The sequence below is a fragment of the Leguminivora glycinivorella genome, chromosome 12 (assembly GCF_023078275.1).
Source record: "Leguminivora glycinivorella isolate SPB_JAAS2020 chromosome 12, LegGlyc_1.1, whole genome shotgun sequence".
NCBI lineage: Eukaryota > Metazoa > Arthropoda > Insecta > Lepidoptera > Tortricidae > Leguminivora > Leguminivora glycinivorella.
The window spans coordinates 17,705,654-17,722,424 of NC_062982.1; the positions used below are offsets into that span (position 1 = coordinate 17,705,654).

Here is a 16,771-nt window from a genome sequence, read left to right on the forward strand (position 1 = left end):
AGATACGATGGGTAGGTAAAGAGTGGTGGAAGTGTGATCAATCATGTCGCGAACTTTGTTCACGGAGGTTTTTAAGTGATTACATGTTGGCAAATTGCGAAGCTAATTTCTTAGCGAATATTGTTTTGCTAGTGTTATTGTTTTTGTAAGTACATTGATTATAATTACATACTTGAAATAAAAACGTAAGGTTTTAAGATGGTTTTTAGGAAAAATTATTGATTACTACTAAATGATGTTTTAGCCTAAGCTCACACTATTTTCCAAGGTCCTGCCTTTGGCGCCAATCTCTCTCGCCGATGAAATCTTGCAAGATCTTTTTTGTAAGTGCAAGTGTAAAGTTAGCCGTAAACTTTCAATACCTATTTGTGGCTTCCCACCACAGAAAAGACCTTTAGCTTCAGAAGCATTACTGACATTACTGCACCGTATTGCACTACTCCTCCTTCTCGCCTCGGTATCCTCATTGCTGAGGGTAGTGATTCGTGAAGTAACGATGGAATCAACTTTCTTCTGACGGTATCACGTCATCTGTTTCGGTTCTTGCTATCGTGTAGTGAAGTGTACGTGCAGTAGGGAGTCGAGGCTGAAACGTATTCTGATCTGACCATCTTGTTGTACTGTACTCAATAAGGTTGTCTTTTTGCCGATAGCAATAAGGAACGATTACAAATGTAAGAAATTCTGGCATCCGTTGGCTCGTTGGGTCGACGACATCCGGAAAATAGCGGGTCACAAGCTAGCTAGCACAAGAAAATAGTGGATGACACTTTAGAAGTGGTGCACTAGAAGAGAGGCCTATTGCTCAACAGTGGGCGATAAAGGGCTAATATGATGATGATAAGGAAGGATCATTGAGACATGGAGCGCCACACTGTGGCAACCTGTGTCACCGGTGTTTGCGACAGGCGCCACCCACATCATTACTCTACGTCGTATCAACTAGTAATTAGCAAGCTGCATGGAATAACGAACAACACATTGGTGATGGCATAGGTTTGTAGCTATATTCTAATTTTAGCACAAACACACACTCCTGTATTCCCAAAAGGGTTTGGTAGAGCATTCAGATCTGATTAATATTAAGCCAGGTGGCTCTGGAACTAAGACCTTACCCTCAGCCTTACTTTATTAACCCCTTAATAAGGTTATTAAGGGGTTAATAAAAGAAAGTGACAGGCTACCCTTTGCCTTCAGCTGCTTCAGCACAATTGATTCCATAACCCACAGTTTAATTCTACGACATCTACAGGAGTAATAGGGGTGGTGAAATGATTGCTCATTGCTTTGAATACTGCACTACACTACTAGTTCAAATTAGGTAATTGAAAACTATACTATTAATCGGTGATTTATCCAAAAATAGTATAAAGTGTTCGAAAGGAAATCTTTAGGTTTTCACATTTAATATTCCTTTCCCAACATCTTGAATTTAACTATAAAGGTAAAACTAGCATTCTCGACATTCCATTCGAAATAAAACCTATTTCTAGTTCCGTAAGTCCTTGCTTACAAGAATGTATGATATTTGCTAGCATTTTATGACGATTCTCATCGCTTCCGCAATATGGCGGCAAACACAGAGACCGAAATTGCTTTACTCTTTCATTGAAGCGGGCAGTGCATGCGACACTTGGTTAAGTCCGCTTTACACTGAAGAACCTAGAACTTGAGGACCCAAATTTCTATACATTTTCGGTAACAAAAAAGGGAATTTTGTACAAACTACCTGGGACATTTTGGGAAACCTGGTGCCTCTTTCTCAGCATCATGGACTCTATCAGCCTACCAATATTTTTATCAATATCCAAGATGTGATCCAAATGTACAAACTTTTTGCGAATTACTGGAACAGGCTATAGCCTAATAACAATATACACATTGCCGACGGATCGAACAAAATGGCTTTACTCTTTCTTGGAGCGGGCCAAGAGCGGGCAGTACAAGTGGCACTTGGTTATGTCCGTTTCACACTGACTAACCACTATGGAACCCCGAACCGAACCGGATATGGTAAACACAGGGAGAGGGAGATCAAAATTGCTTTGAAATGGAATCTAGGCGGCCGTATTATTTTGGAGTTGGACTTTGTTTTGTTTTGTTATTACAGTTTGTCAAATGATTAAATAAGTCGATATTGTTCGCCAGTGTATATGCGGCTTAAATCTGGAGCTCGAAAGGTAACTGCGGTTTTATACAGTTTCAGCTATTGGATGTGAAAGTGTTAGCTCTAATATTGCTATAAACATTTTGTTTAACCGTGTGGTTTCTGTAAACATTTTATTAACACATTATAAAAAAGTAAAATTAATCATGTTTGTTTGTAAAATTGCTTAACCGATTTACACGAGATCTTTAATTTTGTATTGAGATTGGAGACATAATTACTCAAGTCTAAATGCGAATCTTATAAAACTCCGTACGTGTTGGGTATGGTGGGATATCAGACGCTCGAAGCTCGTAGGAGTATCACCTTGGTACGTTTCTTTCTTGGTTTAATACGAGGCCAGACGAATAGCAGTTTCCTCTTAGCGCAAGTACTTATCTTTAAATGTTCCACCTGTTTCAAGACACAATCTCCGTCCTCGTAACGTAAATTCCCCTTACTCAATATTCCGAACGCCTGTAAGTCCCTATTCCAGTTCCCTCTCGCCTCTCTACCGAGCTCTAATGCTCTAGTATATTGGACCAGGACGACTCATTAGACTTATTTTCAACTCCTGAACCGACACAGCCGGGCGTTACCTCGAGGCTATAGTCGCCCCGAGCACAATTAGTACTGCTTAGCGAATATTATTTAACACGTTCCCTGTGTAACCGACAACCAGCAATTGACTCCTCACGTGCATTTTTATTTTTTTGTAAATTAACTCGGAACTGTATTATATTGTTATATTTATACACAAATACATCTTTTATAACGACCGTTTTCCCTATTTTCCCATTTTTCCGAGTGACCCACATGTGATGCACACACGTATAGGCTTCTAAACTAGTGCCTACAATGTGATGCATGCACGTACTATCTCATTGCTGAGTGCATCACTCCTATATTTATATACATATTTTTAAGTAATTTGACGTTCTTTTTGTTTCTATATATGTGGCCTACGTTTGTTTAAGCCATTTTTTTGAAGGAAGAAAGTTTCACAAAAGTTTGATTGGTATATGAATATGCCTAGTCAATTGTCAGAAGTGTTTGGTAAGACGGATGATAATCATGAAATACTCTTCAAAACTAAATGCGATTAGTAAATTTTTTCCATATACCTACTTATGAATAAATATAGATAATTTTAGAGGGAGTGATAGAAAAGATCATGGACGAATGGGAGCAAATTGATGGTTCTAACATTTCTGGTGATAGGGCCTGTGTCGTCCTTGGACTATTGATGACATAAAATACTTTATTAATCGTGATTATCTTGAAGATTCCAGAATGGAACAATTGGAGATTACGTGGCTTTGCAAAAACTTACTAAGACATAGCCTGAACCAGGTTTGCCGCCTCTAGTTCAAAATGCAAAATGTGTACTGCTAGTACCAAATTTGACGTCTGACAACCGACAATCTGGAGCTTTATATAGTTGAATCCTTGCATCACAGTTTACGAATTTATTTGATTAGTCTTTTGTTTTCAATATAACGTAACATTTATGCAAATAATTAATATTGTTTAGTTATTTAAAATAAAAAGATATTTTTTTATAAACAGCCATCACCTGGCAACATCATGAAAATGTCCTCCGGACGCACGTGTTTTCTGTCAAAGTTTTCGTACCCAATATGTGCACGCAAATAAAAAACATCTAGCTCACACGTGCAATTTTTGGCGATGCCTTATGTTCACGAGGGGTCGTGCATCACCCATGATGCATGCACGTATCATGTACACCCTAAAATGCTACACATATGATACATGCACAGGGAACGTGTTAAATTTAATTATTAATGTTTATTTAAATTATGACTGTTTTGTTAATTAATTATTTTTATTCTTATGTTCCTTTGTGTCATGATTGGTGTATACGGTAAGTGACATTGTATTAATAAATAAATGAAATAAAAATATGCTTTTCTGCTACTACACGATAAGCGTCAGTCGTCAACGTGTTACTAGAATATCTATAGGTACTATACTAGAAACTACAATCCCGAGTCCAAAAAAGTACCCTGATAATTGCTGTGCACGTAACATACTGTGGTCTGTGAGTTATTAACTTATTACGTGTCATTAAGAAAAAAACTAATTCACTGTCGCATACAAAATATATTTTCACCTCACTACTTTTTTATTCTTTAAAAACAGGTAGCAAAATCGCATTTTATCTACAAGAGTGCAAAGAATATTTGAAATCCGAACGTGTCATTAGTTACTTTTTTAAATATAAATTCTTGTAAAGGCATGTCCCTGACGGGACAATTTTCTCCCTGTGCTTAAATTGTCTTAACAAATCATGTGATGTGAACGTAAAAATAATTTCATATTGAATTGTATCCGACTAAAACACTAAATTCAAACACTTTTATAATATGATTTTACCATAAAACACTTGAAATCGTACAAAAAATTGTATTTTTGACTTTTCCACTGTACTTATTCAGAACGCACTTTAAGTAACATTGCAATCTCAAAACGCGTGAAACGGAACGCACCCAAATAGATTTTTCTTCTTGATTCTTAATTTGAAACTTTTGTGGTGTCGGTGGGTGTAGGTGCATAGTGGAAATAAACGCAAATTGACTTATTTCTGTGCAATTATGTTCCAGTTGTTTTTTAACCCCCGACGAAAAAACGAAGGGGTGTTATAAGTTTGACGTGTCTGTCTGTGTGTATGTCTGTCTCTCTCTCTGTGTGTGTGTGGTGGTGTGTGTGTGTGTGTGTGTGTGTGTGTGTGTGTGTGTGTGTGTGTGTGTGTGTGTGTGTGTGTGTGTGTGTGTGTGTGTGTGTGTGTGTGCGTGCGTGCGTGCGTGCGTGCGTGCGTGCGTGCGTGCGTGCGTGCGTGCGTGCGTGCGTGCGTGCGTGTGTGTGTGTGTGTGTGTCTGTCTGTCTGTGGCATTGTAGCTCTCGAACGGATGAACCGATTTTGATTTATCTGAAAGCTGAGTGAATCGGGAGTGTTCTTAGCCATAGTGTTGTTCGCTCGTGGTTCAACCATAGAATCCATTCGCTAGCTCGTAGTTCAACCCTAGAATCCATTCGCTACTTCGTGTTGCAATTCCACACTCGGTTAAAATACAACTTTGCTCCCTTGTATAACAAATAACTATTATTCCTTTTGTTGCGCTTCGTTGTTTCCATACAACCATAAATTAAAATAAGTCTCCAAGCTTTAATGTGTTTTAATACAAGTTTTTACAACAAAATGTCAGCAACTAGTGGCTGCCGCGTCCTACGTTCAATTCCCGTTTTTGCCACAAAGCCACATTGTCACGTGAAGTTTAATAATTAAAGTTGAATTTGTGTTTTGTCGCCTCGCTCGCTGTATTGTTCCGTTTACTATTTATTATACGCTGTTGAAGGAGCTGCGGCCATAATTCGGAGGGCAATGGGATAGTCCTATGGGGCTAACATGACAAACGTACTTATATCAACAATAGGCTTACTTTTCTTCTAGTCGAGCTTCTTTTTAAGAACTGTCAAAACGAATTGCTAATATGGAATTAATATGAAATCGTGAGGAGTGACGTCACGGTCAACTCAAATGTACTTTATTAAATACAGATTATGTTTAACAATAACTACTGTCCGTGTTTTTTTTCTAATTATCTGGTGCATTTTTTCGAGCACTGCATAAAATATTTTATTTTAAGTATAGAAAACTGTTGCCAAACGAAAAAAAAATATCGCGGTTACATATGCTACGACGGCTACATCCTTCCTTGGATTCATCATCTTGAAATGTTTTTTTTTTTTTCAATATTTACTTAACGCTCGATGAAGTTAGTGGCACATCGCATATAAAGGAACCATTCTGTTTTTTTACTTCTTCTTTTCTGTCAGTAGATATTCTGTCGTAATATAAAACCTCACTGAAAAATCTGTTGTATTCTGAATTTCTGGTCACCCTAAACGAGTGTTTCGCGCTCCGGAGTTGTAATTGCTATCCGCGTTTGTTTGCTCCCGATAGGTGGCGCTGTGCTCACCATTCGCTTGTTTTTTTCCAAACTTTTCTCGTTTTCGTATATTGTGAATAGCGAGGTACCGTGAGAACTATATGGGAAAATTCAAGGTGTACACGGAACGATTATAACTAATAACAGTAATTTATAAAAAACGCCAATCGAAATGTGATCCAAACTAAAATAATGCATGAAATAAAAATTATCAAGGTGTCAAGAATTGCGCGGAAAACTTTACCTTATTAGGACTTCGGTAGTACTTACTTCTTTATAGCGTCAGTTTGTTTTTGTTTCACCTTCAACATTTATTTCTGAATTCCCTTGGGTAAAGAATATTCACAAGGAACACAACTGATGACAACACTATTGATGTCTTTATGGGATTAGAAAATAAATACTATACTATTTAGTTTTATTTAGCAAATTCGTAACTATTTTGTATATTTGTAGGGACAAACAAGTAGTACCTACACCTACCTACAGTTTTATATTGGAGGCGCCACTATCACTAGGATTTGAATAAACTAAACATTAAATGGAGTCAAAAGGGAAACCCTTTGATAAAATATGACTTTCCAACTCACCAAATATCAGAGTCGTTCTCAGATTTAGGTCAACCAAGCCCATTATTAATAGTATTCATAAACAATAAATTACAATTAACACCCATCATGACACAGCAGTCCTTTAATTTAATTTCTATGTTTGTGCGCAAAATGTTCAAGATAGAAATTTGTGTATCACTATTTCTGTCACACTAATAACGCGGGGATAAAAGCGATAGAGATAGGTGATGTTCGAATTTCGATATTCTCCAGTAAGGACCTGAAACTGCCCTCAGTCAGCCCATTTGTCTTAGAACAGAGCCAATAGAGGTTACGAAATTAAATAAGCAAACTAACCCTATTACGCTCGCAAACACCGTAATTTGATACCCACTTGATTTCAATTTTTCTACGGCTTAGACTGAGAAGACCTAGACTGTACCATTTGTAAGGTTTGCATTATTTCATTAGTTACCTACATTATTCCTGATGAAAATAGTACAGTCACCGGCAATAGCATCGCACAAAAAGAAGGCGGGCGGCAAGAGTAACACGAGTCACGATTTTATGGCATGTTCCATTTATTCACGATGCAAGTTCAAGTGATAATCTATTTCTAAATAAGTGTTACTTTCCCGATATGCATAGATCCTTTCATTTGTAGCTGTAGTTCAAATAAACACTCAATGAAGTCGTGACTCACGTTACTTTTACGTGGCACCCAGGCCGCAGAAATATTTGATACATTTTCTAGAACCATAAGAGTGTGTCAGATATTTATGCAGCCTTCTTTTTGTAGATAGTAATACCGGTGAGTGTACGTCTGTACGTACAAATCAAGTCGTCCGAAACCCAATATTTACATGTCATAGTCTTCAACTGAAAAGGGAACAACATCAGCCCAAAAGTTTTCCAATATGTCTTCACATGTACGGATACGCACGCCGCTCCGGTGTGCAAGCGTGACAGTGCTATATAAAACTGCATAGCTCTATCTCGCTCACACACGTGAAATAACCGCGAGTACGGTGTCTACACGAATTACGCGGAATTCGGGAGCATCATTAATCACTCGGCGATACGTAATTAAGTCTCCAATCATGTTGTTGCGTAGTTGCGAAACGCGGTACAAATGCTTATGTTGTACGGAACGTGGATTAAGTCTGTACGGAATACGTACCTATACTGTAGTGTGATGTGTGATTTTAAAACAGTCCGGTCCGGGCTTATTCTATCTTCGGTCGGTCTTCGCCATTGCAGTCTCTAGGGGAATCTAAAGAGAATCAGAAATCTTACGATCTATCTACCTAAGATACTGAAATGTGCCAAATGTGTGAGAATATTTTTTTAAATACGACGCGTATGGGTCAGCCCATAAAAATTCTTTAATTTGATCTCTGATAATACGTTAGGTAGCCAGCATAATGCCTGGGTGTAATGTATATCTGCAAAAAATTAAAAGATTTCAGAACCTCTATACGTAAGACACGGAAAGGCCTTTTTTTGGAAACCCCTTCAAATCGCCTGAGTATCTCTATGACAACTTTTAGAGTCCCATGCACTTAAACCTACTCTCATCGGGTTCGATGCCTGCTTCAAAGTCCTTGATCTAACTTAGCTCGAATGTGTGCTGGATCATTGCCGAAATCGAATTTTCCATTCCGCGTACATATTCTTGTACAAAACCTATCTCATTTCAGCGTTTCAGAATTAGTTCACAATACGCTTCCACACTATTCTAATCCATAAGCGGGTGTGCCTTCTCTTTGGTTCATTACTGACAGAGTGAGACAGCGATATTGTGACAGTGTAATGAGACGAGTAATGAGACGTGATGAAGTGAAAGGATTAGTGTCAGGAATGTTTGTTATTGGAAATGGAAATACACCGAATACACGTAAGATGTATGAAAACGTTTTGCTGCCGTAAACTTCTTAACATGATCTTGCTCGACATTGCTTTTGCTTACTAAGTATGCAAAACAGGAACGATTTTTGATTTTTTTATCTCTCTAATTCGTGTGATTTCTTCAATTCTTCAATACTGTTCACTACTCTGCAATTAAATTATACTAATAATAGTGGTATTGATATCAAGCATGAGCGGATCCAGGGGGGGGGTCTCCTGAAGCCTAGGTTGGCCATCCAAATAGACCACGTGACCCCTGGGCCTTTACCACGTGACCCCCCCTGGATCCGCTGGATCCGCGCTTGATATCAAGCCATCATAATCACTAGATTTCAAATATGTACTTAAGTAAATCGGTTGTCAAAATAAACAGGAAATTCGCTGTTTTTCGCAGATTTCGATTGACCAAAAACGAAATCGTTTGAAATTCATAAATCGGCCACTGAAAAAATACACTGGCGTTTTACGTTCATCTTCTCATCTTATAAGAAAGGAAGGCCAAGAAGAGTCTTAATGAGGAGGCACACTGACATTTTATCCCGCCAGGCGGCGCCTGTGCAAGTGTCTAGGCCAGTCACTGTCATTCATAGGTGAGAAAGAGAAAACAAATATCATCTTCTCGCTCTCACGTATGAAATTCTTTATCTGTGCAATGGACTAATAGGGTGGCGTCATCTGTCATAACCTTTGAGTGTGCCTCCTCATTGTATTCGAGGGGCTCAACTCTCTTGGATAAGGCCTATATTCATCAGTGTTACTATACCACAGAATACGGCTACCTAATGATTCTCCGACAATTTTTTAGCCGATTATTGATTCGCCGACAACGATTCGCCGAATGCCATTTAGCCGAATAATCAAACTATCGCTGTCACTTTTGGTCGAATAACGTTACGTAGAATCTTGATTCGCATACAGTTCAGTTCGCTTCTGTGCAAATTATCCGAACTATTATTGGACATTTTACATTTAGCAAAGTAATATTTTCGTTTAGGCCACGTTTAGTCGAATAACGTTTCATTTTTATACATTGTTAAAATATTTTCGAATGATTGACTTATGGCTGTTGTAAAAAAATTACGCACTTATAGACGATTTTTTTTCTTACATACATACAGGCCCATAAAGGGGTAGGTAGAGCACATGAACTACTAAGTTTCAGTGCCACTCTTGGCAAAAAAGGGTTAAAAGAAATCCAGATTGTGACATTGCAGTGACAGTGCCACAATTTAACCCATACCCCACAGTCGATTTCTACGACACCCACGGGAAAAAAGTGGGGGGGGGGGGGGGGGTCTTGAACAATGTATAATGTGAAATTATTTTCGTTGCGGTAATAATTTACATGCACTGGCAACATTATGTTCTTTAAAAAAATTGGTGAGTTGAAAACAACAATACATAATTTACTAAAATTAATCCTTAGAATCATTAGAACATGATGATTAATATAAATAAATAAATGTGAATTATTCTTACAAACGATCTAACAACTAGATTTTTGAATCCGCAGAACACTTTTTACTCAAGTTCCAGGCTCCAGCCAACTCACCAAAAAAAAAACCAAATGATCACTCGACCAATTCGACCAATTTTGTGTCGGCCAATTTTTACAATTACTAAATGATTGTTCGTCGAAAAGTAAATCGGCGTATCAAATTTCTGCCTACTGACTCCGTTTACGAACGAATATTATGCGAAATGAGAATCTTCCAATCGTTATTCGGCCAAAACAGACGTCGGCGAATCGTTGTCGGCGTACCGAAAATCGGCGTATTTTATTTCGGAATATCAATCGGGCACCACAGAATACTAGTAGTAGTAGTAGTAATCACTTTATTGTGTACAACAGATTCATATACAGTTTACAGGAACAGAGGTACAAAGGCGAACTTATCCCTATAAGGGATCTCTTCCAGCTAACCTTAGATTAGATGAGAGGAACATTAAAGTAGGCAAGATAGACAAACTTACAGAAGTACAATAAATGTCAGAAATAAACCAAAATAATGTCTACAAGTAAATAAACTACATAAATACTAAATAATATTATGAAATAAACTACATACACGAATACACAAATAAAATACGATATATAAATATATATATACATAAATATGAATATCGCAAGAAATATGCACTTCTCAAATAGGAGTAGGTTCAGAAGGAATACACATAACCAGATCACGCTTGGTTGGAAAGCCAAAGCTTCTTCAAATTAGTCTTGAGTGATGCCACAGACTGAGACTGTTTGAGAGACCGGGGCAGTTCATTCCACAATTTCACCGCGCGCACCGTGAAAGACTTTGCATACGTACGTGTATTATTTGTCGGAATGGCAAGCGTAAGATTAGTGCTTGAACGTAAGCGGTGTTCACTGCCTTCAGCCAGAATACACATTAGTACAAGACTGTACTAGGCAGATTAGATTGGTAAAAATGTGGCTAGAACCGCAGAGATTAAATATTCAATTTATATAAGACTAGGAAGTAGGATAATATAGATTTAAGAACAATGGATAAATAATCAATATATCTCGCGTCAAAAACGATAATTAATGAACTAGCGGTGCGAGTTACGCAAATTGATGGTAGCAAACACCGGCATAATTGTGCGCTTATCGAGTTGAGACTCGCAAGATTGATCGAACCCTAGACGACTACACAGTAGCGCTGAAACAGTAGGACCACTTACACCACTCGCTTAACTCAAGGTTAGTGGGCTGTCAACTGTCAAATTCCATGTAAAATGGTGGATGAACCTCGGGTTAACCCTCCATTTTCGGTGGTGCAAGTGACCCTTAGTAGTCAAGATGGAAAAAAGAGAATTAGTTAAAGCACGACAATGCCTTCAGGTATTTTATAGAAATATGTGAGCTTCCCCTATAAACGCTGTAGTAGGCAAGACCAACCAAAGATGATGTGTGATTACACCAGTATAATTTGTGCTGATGCCTACATAGTTGGAACTCCCAAAATTCATCGAGCCCTAGATGACTACATAAGAGCACTGGAACAGTAGTCAAGAAATAAAAAAGTCATCAGATCGGTTCAAGTAAGAGAGCAAACAAAGATTCTTAGAACACCCACCCAGAAGATTAAAGAAAATAGGAAGTTAGTGAGACCAGCACAACAATCAAACAACAATGTGGAGATCTGTAGAAGTTACATATTGTAAATAGTTTTAAGACCATTTTTGTAAACCCACTATTGACAAATAAATTAATTAATAATTAATTAATGAATAAATTCATTCATTCATTCACCCAAGGAAACACGATCATGTAAAGGAATAAGTAACTCTACAACTACATACATCATATCGTATAATTACAGATAAAGTGTTGTACCATCGCTTAGATTGGACGGATCTTCCCTACCTTCTACCCGAGGAGATACAGCTACCAAAAGAAACCGATTATACACAGAAGTTGCCAACCATACATTGCAACTTTCATACTGTTTTCAAAGGACTGCGTACCGAAACTCGGTTCCGAGTTTTAATATTAATCATCCGGGAGTTCCGGAGTGCAGCTGCGCCCGGTAATATTCGTCCGGGTGTGCAGGTACGCATGCTCGTTCCGGGAATAAAACTAAAGGCTTAATGGGACTAGTTAGTACTGACACTAACAGTGACACTAGTGACCATCCGGAAATACTATCTTTGAAATAAGATTCAGGAAATATCAGTCAACAACGATGATATGACGGTGGTATGGTATAAATAACTAAAGCAAAAGCCTTAGGAGTAGTACCTACTTGACAGTAAATGATGTGCTTACCATTGTGCTTATTAGTAGCCCCCAGTGTGCCCAATTGTACCACTCTCCAAAGTGCGAAATACCTACCTGCACATATAAAACAGACTCAAACACATGTAATTTTTCAAATTACAAAACAGTCAGCCTTCCATTCAAGATTGCATGTTAATTTGTCAACATCGGGCCGATTTTTGAGTCTCACGCGTTCGAATTCAGAAAATTGTCACTGAAAATAATAAGCAAGTCACCGTTTTCAACCGGTATTTTAGTGACAAAATCCCGTATGCGAGATTCAAAAATCGCCCTCCTGATTTCATAAAAAGTTTAGTCAGCTCAAGCTCTAAAAACCCTAGATCTAAAAATCATATTCGATACGGTTAGAATCGTAAGAGCGTTCTTCTTTTCTTTTATTTACTAGCCCGCTTATTTTATTAAAGTAGTCATAAAGAAGCAGACAGAAGAGCAAAGCCCACGTCCTTTGACAAAACTCTCAACAGCCATACGTTAACCTCAACAAAACTTGTTTACATCTCGAAACTTCCATGTATAGAGGAACTAATAAAGAGTATGATGTCTCTGGAAAACTCGGGTCGTATATCAATTCCAATGGAACTGAAAGGAGTTATTTTTCCAATTTGGTTTTACTTTTAACAAATAGATTCGGGCCAAGTTTCCGCATAACTTGACGCATGAAACCGCGAAAAGGTTTATGCGTCATTCTTGTCATGGAAGACTTACATTATCTGGCGTTTATGACATTTTTAACGATTCTCTCATAGATATATGATGTTTTGCGACCACAGAACACCCCACTAGAAGCCAAATGCAAGCGATATTGTTCGAGACGCAAATCACCAATCCTTGCGGGGTGAGGCGGGCGCGCACGGTGCTGCCATTGGTCGTTTCAAATAATGGCGCGCCTTTATGATTAGCAGTAGGGATGGGAATGGGACATGTCTATTATAGACAATGGTACCGGTACCAGTACTGTGGTGAATTTGTTTTGCAACAAATTATAATATTATAATTAAATTATAATAAGGCCTAGTTACCCTTCGGGTTGGAAGGTCAGATGGCAGTCGCTTTCATAAAACTAGTGCCTACGCCAAATCTTGGTAGTAGTTTCCAAAGCGGACCCCAGGCTCCCATGAGCCGTGGCGAATGCCGATGCCGGGATAACGCAAGGAGGATGATAATTGTGATAGCATCTCAATAAAAATCATTCTAGTAACTAATAACTAAACTGTGCATTTTTACTTACGTTTACTAAGTTAAATAACCAACTAAATATTCTAAACTAATCAATGAACTAAATACCACTACAGACTCTACAGATTCTAGATAATTATTCACTATTACAAATCTGCTTTCTTTTATATTTCATAAAATGGTAGCACATGGTACGAACGGCAGTACGAAGTTCCCGCAACAGACATAAACTAACATGGCCCCATGCCTAGTCGTTTACGTGAAAGGGATAGCATATCACATTTTTAACTCGGTAAAGAGGGATGGACGCGCCTCGGCGCCGCTCAGCACAACCATATTGACCAGTATAAATGAACTCCGCGGACAATAAACAATATTCAACAAAATAATTAATTTGACTTAACTGTGGAATGTTGTTCCATCTTTTTTACATGTAGAAGTGTTAGAAGACTTGCCACACCACTTTATGCTGTAAGAGACCATTGTTTGCAACCAAAATTGATTATTTAAGATTTTTTCCCGAGCGGACACGGACACTGTTAGCGGGTCGTATACTTGGGCGCTACTGATCGGTGTCGCACGCGTTCAAACTTTTATAAACCTGATTTGTCGTATGCTTGGTGACCGCGAGTCGCCCTGTAAGGGCCATCTTGTTGTATTGATCTGTGTTTGCGACGTATACGCCCTCTGTAGGAAAGTAGCATTTCTGTTTTATGTCGTTTTGGATCTGTATTGTTGTAGTTTCGCGGGGCCGGACCATGTGTTTCACATTTGCATGTAAATTGAAGCTTTTTTGCAAACTTGACCGATTGTGGTACTGTTGTGAAAATCGAAAGGTTTTATGTGGTACCTACTGGATTTTTGTGTTAAATAAGTACAAATAATGTAAATGAATATTCGCACTTTATCTTCAACAAAATGTACCTACATTTATTTAACTATCTATGTACTTTACACACACAATTTTAATTTATATTTTCTTTTAGGTAATAATTAACAACGAAATAAGCAAGCAATAAAGTACAATACAATTTTATGCATATCATACGAGTATTTAAAATTACCATTATCATCAACCACATAAAACGAGGGAAGATGCTATTGAAAATACTCCGTTATAGCGCCATCTAGTGGCGAATAGCCAAACTTAGTTTTCAACGTTGATGGAAAGATGGCGCTATGTTATACGAAACTGATGAAACATTAGTGTTTCTACGATTTTTTTTGCAACATCCTAAAACCGAAATGAATATTTAAAACATTTTGTAGCACATAAGGTAACTTCAGCTTCATCGAACAAATTACTGTTTCTTCATGTCGTAATCAATCTGCATTTACATTCGAAAAGTGTTAATTTACAGTAGAATGGTTATTAGTTAGAAAATTGACTTGTAAGATTGATTGGAACCATTTATCGCATAATTATGTTTTATTGATCCTAGATGTTAATTACCACGTAATATTATACTAAGCTAAGATTCATAATATATTATTTAATTTCGCCAGCTCTCACATCTCCCGTATGGTCTAGTGGCTAGGATACCTGGCTTTCACCCAGGAGGCTCGGGTTCGATTCCCGGTACGGGAATAACTTTTTGCATTTTTTTTACCTGGCTACTAGGATAATCCGATGAGCGTAGACTTTTTCCTCTGCAGTACCCAGGATGAAAACGATATCTGCAGAATCTTGGTCTTCGGAAAGTCTCTGTAGATCTCTTAGAAGACCTGGTAAGCCGGCTCTTTCTACCGACGCAGCACAACAAGTACCAGGGACTCGATTAGCCATTTATATAAACACGAAAAAACACTTAAATATTCTGTTACCACTTTAATGTTTATTATACGGCTTGTTTTGATTACACGATAATTTAAATACGAACGAAAGCAATAATAAGTACACTATGTTTTTACTATCAAAACAAACGCGAGAACAACTTTATCACACAAAAACACAGTTTTAACCTCAAGGTCTTTGCTATTTAAACACTTTTCATCACCAAGACACTTGTTCAATTCATTATTTCAACAATTAAACAAACAAAACCGATGTATTTACTAAATACGCTTTCGTATAAACTTAACTTATCAACATAACCTCAAACGGGCGTTGAATCGAGTCATAATAAACACTGTTGAGCACTATGGCTTTTCAACAACAAGAATTTCGTCGCGAAATTGTATGGAATCTCGAGCACAGTGTTTTTTGTGTGAAATTTATCGAATAGAAGTGAAGGGGCCATGGAAGCGCCAAACAGGTTTCTCAGGTAAGCAATTTGACGATGTTGTTGTCTCAGTCATACGTTATTCTACGACATTGGGCTTGTAGCTAGGTATTTCGCCAGCTCTGTCATCTGCCTCCGTGGCGCAATTGGTTAGCGCGTTCGGCTGTTAACCGAAAGGTTGGTGGTTCGAGCCCACCCGGGGGCGTTACTTTTTGCTTCTTTATTTTTTTAAGGTTTTTTAATGATATCTTTCGTAATAAATGAATTAATTAGTGTGAGAGGACTTTAATCATAACATTAAAGTCAGTGTCAAGTGTCTGACGGCAAATGCCAAAACAAATAGCATAAGGAAGTGGTAAGGGACGCCGTGTTCAGTAGTTAATTTTTTTTTAATTTTTCGATAACCGTAAGAGTTAGGACGCTAGTTTCTTAGCGAAATTAATTGTATCTGACCTAAAGAACCTTCCCTTAAAGTTAACGGAATTCAATAAAAACAGGGTGTATAAGACTTACACTTTTATACTAAGAATCGTACCTTCATTTTTTAGCGCCACCTATTCTATAATAACTACACTGATGATGCCTACAATTTTTTTTTCAAAATATGTAGGTAATCCATGATATTAAAATAAAGAAATATGTCATTTGTTCTTATTATGAATGAAAACACGCAAAGATATTTGGCGAAAATATGATTATGGCCACTTCCAGGCTTCGAAACAGCGCCATCTAGTTTTAAGCCTAAAAAGCCCATACATTTCCGTGGTACGCTTTTTTGTACGGCCTTGACAGTCCCGTATTATATCGTTCTTGATTTATATCAAACATTATCTTTTAGCAGATAGGAAAGTAAAATACCTCTTTGAAATATACCGCGTGTGGATTCCATACGGGCGAATAATATATCCAGTTATGGTGTCTGATCAAACGAATCGTATAGGATAATTATTTTGTTAAAAAGTGTTATTAATTAAGAGTAATTAATTTTTTAAATCTGACCAAGC

General features: G+C 37.7%; 1 protein-coding gene and 2 non-coding genes across 3 annotated transcripts in view; 2 read left to right on the forward strand and 1 right to left on the reverse strand.

Annotated features, from left to right (window-relative positions):
* The window catches only part of LOC125232128, a 38,726-nt gene extending 23,081 nt beyond the window's left edge, over positions 1-15,645 (reverse strand). The window contains 1 exon segment of the mRNA XM_048137750.1: positions 15,156-15,645. Coding sequence (XP_047993707.1) covers positions 15,156-15,331 — 176 coding nt within the window. The 5' untranslated portion in view covers positions 15,332-15,645.
* Trnae-uuc lies at positions 15,062-15,133 on the forward strand. The gene has a single exon. It is a non-coding gene; the product is annotated as a tRNA-Glu (tRNA).
* Positions 15,646-15,898: 253 nt separating the features above from the next.
* Trnan-guu lies at positions 15,899-15,972 on the forward strand. The gene has a single exon. It is a non-coding gene; the product is annotated as a tRNA-Asn (tRNA).
* Positions 15,973-16,771: the final 799 nt, after the last annotated feature.